The sequence below is a fragment of the Fringilla coelebs genome (genome assembly GCF_963513975.1).
Source record: "Fringilla coelebs genome assembly, chromosome: 4".
Lineage (NCBI taxonomy): Eukaryota > Metazoa > Chordata > Aves > Passeriformes > Fringillidae > Fringilla > Fringilla coelebs.
The window spans coordinates 49769660-49776450 of NC_140032.1; the positions used below are offsets into that span (position 1 = coordinate 49769660).

General features: G+C 50.1%; 1 protein-coding gene across 1 annotated transcript; it reads left to right on the plus strand.

Annotated features, from left to right (window-relative positions):
- Nucleotides 1–1358: 1358 nt before the first annotated feature.
- On the plus strand, nt 1359–6267 carry LAMTOR3 (late endosomal/lysosomal adaptor, MAPK and MTOR activator 3). The gene is made up of 7 exons (XM_084204214.1): nt 1359–1461; nt 1690–1743; nt 1900–1934; nt 2571–2629; nt 3450–3583; nt 4658–4721; nt 5413–6267. Exons 2-7 carry the CDS (start codon nt 1735–1737, stop codon nt 5484–5486), a joined length of 375 nt encoding a protein of 124 aa, XP_084060340.1. The 5' UTR covers nt 1359–1461; nt 1690–1734; the 3' UTR covers nt 5487–6267.
- Nucleotides 6268–6791: the final 524 nt, after the last annotated feature.

A 6791-nucleotide genomic window follows, 5' to 3' on the forward strand; every position in this document is an offset into this window, starting at 1 on the left:
CCCCTGGGCTCAGTATTGGGCCCAGTCCTGTTCAGTATCTTTACTGACCATCTGGATGAGGGAATTGAGGCTACTCTCAGTAAACACAGGTGATACCAAGTTGGGTGGCAGTGTTGATCTGCTGGAGAGCAGGAAGTCTCTGCAGGGGATCTGGACTGGCTGGATCAATGGGCTGAGACCAACAGAATGAGGTTCAGCAAGGCCAGGTGCTGAGTCCTGCCCCTGGGTCACAGCAGCCCCAGCCAGTGCCACAGGCAGGGGACAGAGTGGCTGGGAGCAGCCCAGGGGAAAAGGACCTGGGGGTGCTGGTCAACAGTGGCTGAACATGAGCCAGGGTGTGCCCAGGGGGCCAGGAAGGCCAAGGGCATCCTGGCCTGTGTCAGCAGTGGTGTGGCCAGCCAGGAGCAGGGCAGGGATTGTCCCCCTGTACTGGGCACTGGTGAGGCCACGGCTCAAGAGCTGTGTCCAGTTCTGGCCCTCACTGCAAGAAGGACATGGAGGGGCTGGAGCGTGTCCAGAGAAGGGCAGCGGAGCTGGGGAAGGGTCTGGAGCACAAGTGCTGTGAGGAGTGGCTGAGGGAGCAGGGGGTGTTCAGCCTGGAGAAGAGGCAGCTCAGGGGGCACCTTACTGCTCTGCAACTCCCTGACAGGAGGGCGTAGCCAGGTGGGGCTCGGCCTCTTCTGGCATGCAGCCAGCGACAGGATGAGAGGAAATTACCTCAAGCTGGGCCAGGAGAGATTCAGGTTGGATGTTAGCATGAAATTCTTCACAGAAAAGGTGACTAGTACTGAAATGGGCTGCGCTGTAAGGTGATCACTGCTGCTGGAGGTGTTTGAGGAAAGACTGGATGTGGCACTGAGGGTCTGGTTAACGTGGTGGTGTTCAGTCATAGTTTGGACTCGATGATCTGGGACGTCTTTTCCAACCAAATTTATTCTGTGATTCTGTGCTTGGACTATAGGCCTGTAGTAGTTATTTATTTTTTTCTTTCTTTTTTATTTAGAGAAAAAGCATTGATATGTGCTGAGCAGGCTTGGGGCTTTTTTAGATCTACCATGAGGGTCCTGCATTCTGATAGAAAACTTTAAAGATATGCAGCTACCATTGTTACCCTGTAGGCATCTACTAAATTAATCTATTTATTTTTTTCACATTAGCTGCTAAATTAGCCTGCAGGTCCATGGTTTGATGGACTAGATCCAAAAGTAGGGGAAATAGGCAACAGTGGAAGAGTGGCAGTAACTACCGGGCATAAAAACACGATTGCTCTCGGTTTTGATCTTTAACTGAAACCCCATGGTTTGTTTTGGTTTTGGTTCGTTTTGCTGCCGGGGCGGAGCGGGGCGGAGGCGGCGGGGAAGCGGTTCCGGGGCCGGGAGGGCGGTGCCGCGGCTCATGTGACAGCGGCTCCGAGGGGAAGCGGCGGCGGAGCCGTGCGGGGCGCGCCGGGGGCGCGGACAGGTACGGCGGGGCGGGCAGGGAGCGCCCCCCCGCACTCCCCTCCCGGTGCGCGGTGGTCTCGGCCCGGCCGAGCGCCCTTCCCGGCGCGGCTGTACCACGGCGACGGGGCGGGGGGTGGCGGCCGGCCGGGCCTCGGGGACGGAGCGCACCCTCCCTCCGGCCGCTCCCCTCCTCGGAGGCGGCGGCCGCGCCCGCGGTGACGGGGCGGCCTCTCGTCTTGTCTCGCAGGCCCGCGGAGGTGGCGGCGGCGGCGGCACCGGGCGGGCCCCAGCCATGGCCGACGTGAGTGCGGCTCCGCAGGGCGGACGGGACGCGGGCGGTGGCTGCTGGCGGGGGTGGGGCCGGGGGATGCCGGGCCGGGCCGGGCCGGGGCGGGGAGGGAAGCTCCGGAGGTGCTGCGAGCGCCGTGAGTAACGCGCCGCCCGTCTCTGCCCGCAGGACCTGAAGCGGTTCCTGTACAAGAAGCTGCCGAGGTAACGCGGGGCCGTGGGGGCTGTGCGGGGCGGGCGGCCAGGCCCATCCGGTGCCATCCCTCTGCCACGGGCAGGGACGCTTCCCGCTGGACCGGCTTGCTGGGAGCCCCATCCAGCCTGGCCATGAGTACTAACAGGGTGCGGTATCCACAGCCGCCCCGAGCAACCTATTCCAGTATCTCACCACCCGCACAGTAAAGAATTTCTTCCGAATATCTAACCTGAATTTCCCGGTTTTCAATGTTTATCCTATACTCCTTGTCCTGTCGCTGCAGTTCCTGATGAAGGGTCCCTCTCCAGCTTCCCTGTAAATCCTCTTCAGATTCCAGAAGGTTGCTGTGAGGTCTGCGCCCAACCTTCCCTTCCCCGACTTCCTCAGCCTGTCTTTGTGGGGGAGGTGCTCCAGCCCTCTTATCAGCTTCATGGCTTCCTCTGGACTTGCTCCAGCAGTTCCATGTCCTTCTTATTATTGGGGCCACCAGACAAGTACTAAACAGAACAAATAGTAAATTAATGAAGGCATCACGTTTTTTTTAAGTTTTCCCCTTTCTTGCGCATTTGTTCACACAAAAAAACCCTTTCTTACTAATTACTGTGTTTTTAAATGGTGTCTCGTCTTACTTTTTTTTTTTTCAGCGTCGAAGGTCTTCATGCTATTGTAGTCTCAGATAGAGATGGTGTGCCTGTTATCAAAGGTAACTTCAGCTTCTTGCTGTGCTCTGCAGCTGAAATCCTGATTGAACAGCAGGGGGTGGAGAAGTACAGAAAAGTCTTCTGTTTATGCCAAATACCCAAATATCCCAAGTGGTAGAATTAAACTGGATTTTAAGTAAAAGTTCAGTAGTTGATTATGTACCTCTTCAAATATATCCTTTTGTTTGTGCCCTCAGTAATTGTAGTCCATGGAAGATTTCCTCCGTGACAGGGATTGGAGTGCTGTAAGGTCCTTGTATCTTCAAGTCCCTCACAGGCTGATTGATACTAAGTAGTAGAGGGAGCTTAGCAGTGTTTTGCTGGCCTTTTTGGTACTGTAGTGTTTATGTTCTGCAGTCTTTGTTTCAGATGTTCTTGGCTTGTGAGTAGAATAGTTTAAGGATACAAAGATTCAGGTATTGCAGATTTATTTTGTTCAATGCCCCAGAGTATTCAAACACCCAGCAGAACTTGGACATCTTCACCTGTCTGCAGTCAAGTGACTGTGTGCCAGTAATCTGTTCAAAGGCTGGAATGGGTGCAATGGCCCATGGAACCAGAGGGACATCAGCACAGGCATCCTAAAGGAAAAGGATTAAAAATTTCTTAGGTGTGCTAGGAAGGATGCTGGTATAACGAGCTTTGATGACACAGAGAGCATTAAATGATGTACAGCTTGTTTAAAGTGTTTGGTGTTCCTGTGGGAGCACCTCAGAGGTCTTGCGCGTTTCTCTGCTTTTGGCAGAGCCCTGAGCTGGATGAGGGTTTGGGATGCAGTCAGAGACAGCATGTAAAGATAAGGATTTTCTTGTTTTGTTCTAGTTGCCAATGATAATGCTCCAGAACATGCGCTGCGACCTGGCTTTTTGTCCACCTTTGCTCTTGCCACAGATCAGGGCAGTAAATTAGGACTCTCTAAAAACAAAAGTATCATCTGCTATTACAACACCTACCAGGTGAGTAACCTCAGTGTGCCCTGTCCTCAGCAACTTGAGCTGCTCCTGCATTACACTGAGCAAGAGAAAGGAGGTTGTTTAAGCTCTGGTAGGTTTTCACTAGGCTGCTATTGAAGTAATTTTGATTTATTTCTTACACAGCTTAAGTAGTTAGGCCAAAATTTCACAGTATTTTTTAAACTTCTGTTACATTTCTCAAGACTTGAGATTTATTTGTTGACAACGGGAAAGTGTAGTAATTCTGATTTTCCAGATGTTGCTCATAGGGTCTTCTGAATCTTTCATGAAGGGTTTATGTTCCTTTTATAAACAATGTTTATAATTATTGACACCTAACATCAATTAAAGTACATGCAGCCTGCTTCATAGCTAATCTTGCTGCCAGATTGTCAGCATTCTTATCTCAAAGATGACTTTGAGATAAGAATGCTTTGAAATACCACTCACATTTTTCACAAATAAATTGATTTTTTATGTCCAAAAGTCCATCATCTACTACATTTCTGCTCCTTCACGAGTTCTGGTGGTCCTGAGAGCTTTTAATGATGGCTGCAGTAAATTGACCAGCTGTTTAGCCTACAATGTGTCAAGCTTTGTTTGGAAATTAAGTGGGTGAGTGAGTTAGTACATTGCTTTGACTGTCTTGATGCTGCTAGCTTACTGTCGTGCCCACGGCGCCGTTTCCCTGGTAATGGAAGAACAGATACTCCTGTACAGGGAACAGTATTGTAAAACAATAAACCCCTCTGCCCTCCTGTTTCCTGTGGAGGGTGTGGTCTCCACAGTGTAATCTGCAGGGTCTGCAGCTGAGGTAGGATTCTGCTGGACAGCACACTGCAGAAGGGAGGGAAATGCCAGGGTTTCCATGTGCAGCTCCCTGTACTGTAGTGTAAGTTCTGTTGGTGTTTTTAGCCATGAATCTTGAGAAACAGGTACATTGAAAAGTCACCTCTGTGGCTCTTGCTCCTGCTTGTCCTTTAAACTGAGGAGGCTGCTTGTTGCAGAAAGAATTCATCAGAGCCCTGACATGCACAGTGTGTTAGCTGCTGGCTGAGCACTTCTCTCTCCTTGCAGGTGGTGCAGTTCAATCGCTTACCTTTGGTAGTGAGTTTCATTGCAAGCAGCAATGCCAATACAGGTATGTCTACACATTTGTTTTAAAGATTGCAGTATTTTAATAATTGAAAATAAATTTCCCAAATTCACTGCAAGCTGTGTTAACTTTGTTCCTGCTGTGAATTTTTTCAGTGTATTGTGAAAGGTGAGAAAGAAAAGGTGTGAGTAAAAATTCACAGATTTTAGATGTCTTGCTGGCGTTGTTATTCTTCTAGAAGCATATTTCTCCTGTGATTAACCCTGCCCATGCTGCACGGGCAGTACTGTGCTGTATAAGCCAGCTGTTGGGTCTCTTTCTGTCAGTCAAGTTAAAATTCTGCAGGAACATGTGCAGATTTGTCTTCAGTTCTGTGGGGTGGGGAAGTCCTTCAGCCAGCCCCTAGCCTTGCTGGTGAGGACCTTGGCTAATGAATATGAGCAGAAGGGATTTAATTCTGGTTCAGCTTCTTGGGCCCCAGTAGCTATGGAAGTGGCAAGGCAGTAGTGGGGGGAGTTGTGCTGCACAGGGTGCCTCTTTTAGTGCCAGGGACTGTGGACACCCTGCCTGGGGGTGCTGCCCACGATTCACAGGAAAGGGAGTAGCTCACATGAGACATTTCAGGCTTTGAAAAACACTGCCTTTGACTTGGGAGGGGGAGGGAGCTGTGGGCTTTGGAGAGAGGATTCTCAGTGATGTTGTTTGATGGAGCATTGTGTATCTTCTGTCTTTCCAGGGCTGATTGTAAGTTTGGAGAAGGAGCTCACGCCCCTGTTTGAAGAACTGAGGCAGGTTGTTGAAGTTTCTTAACCCAATGGTATAGCCAGAGTGCAGCATTCCTCTGCAGCCCAGTGGACAGAAAGATTCAATAATCATCAGTCAAATAACACGTCTCAGAAGAAATACCACAGCTCCTTAGTATACTAAGTAAGAGTAAATTGTACATAGTACTGAATCTGAAATGATCTACTAGTGTGTTGTAGGTGGATGTTACTTTAGGCCATGCTTCTTGTATTGTGCAGTACTGGAGAGCCCACCAAAATAGCTCCCATGGAGTTTAGCTCAGCCAGCTGAGCCAGGTCAGCACGATGCCCTTGGCTCAAAGGAGCGACCCCCAGATCTCTTGCTTCACAGGGCATCAGGCACATGGCAGGGGTGTCCTCAGGCCAGCCACCACTGCCTGTGGGAAGGCACATCAGGTGGAGGGAGTGAGCAGAGACGTGCTTGGAGGCATTGTGAGGGCAAGTGTGATAGCAGTGATGTGTCAGTACAATCAGTGTCCCAGCTTCCTTACACGGGGGCACTTTGGCAAGGGAGTGCTACTAATCTGGATGCTAGCTGCATCCTGCTTCCACTAGGAAGGAAGCTGTTTCTATGGAAGCTATTGCTGTAGGGATTTTCATGATGCCTAGCTAAAAGCACCCAAACAATGTCTCACTTCTTCATGGGGTTTCTTGTGTAATATGGTTGTGAAGATCTCATGTCTCATAGTCTTTGTGTGGGTTCATCACTGGTGACACTCTCAGCTTATTTACCCTTAGGTTTTCTTAAGTAAATAAATATAAATAAAATACAGTATTTTTAAATGACAGAGCCTGGTCCACTCTTCTGTTGCACTGTAATACCCCACAGCACATCTGCTTGTCTCTAGAGAGAGCGGGTCTCTTAATTGTTTGTAAATGTCCAAAAGCCATGAACTTATACACTGAAAACTAACCAGTGTGTCTCTTTCTGTTGGGCAGTAAGGATACCAAGTCCCAGGGCAGTGCTGAGGTCCTGTTGCTGGGGTTCAAGCCTGTGCTCCTAGCCCTACCCTTGTTCCCTTCCACGTTCCCCTGTGACACCTGCCAAGCACTGCAGGTGTGGGGGACAGCTCTGGGCAGGCCTGTGCTCCAGGCTGGGAAAGGGGATGCCATGGCCCTGTGTCACAGCTCATCGACCTGTGGTGCATCAGGCACGGTGGGGGCAAACAGTGGAAATGACAGCTGGGAGTTCTTGGCTCAAAAAGAGATTACAGCTTGTCAGTCAACCCTTTTCCATTTAAACTAAGCTGGAATGGGACTTTGGTTGCTGGTCATTACAGAGGCAGCTTGAAGGTGTGTGTATTTCTGGCAA

Coding starts and splice junctions, on each gene's coding strand:
- LAMTOR3 (XM_084204214.1), top strand. Junction 1,935..2,570: donor CTGTACAAGAAGCTGCCGAG/GTAACGCGGGGC, acceptor TTTTTTTTTCAG/CGTCGAAGGTCTTCATGCTA. Junction 2,630..3,449: donor TGGTGTGCCTGTTATCAAAG/GTAACTTCAGCT, acceptor GTTTTGTTCTAG/TTGCCAATGATAATGCTCCA.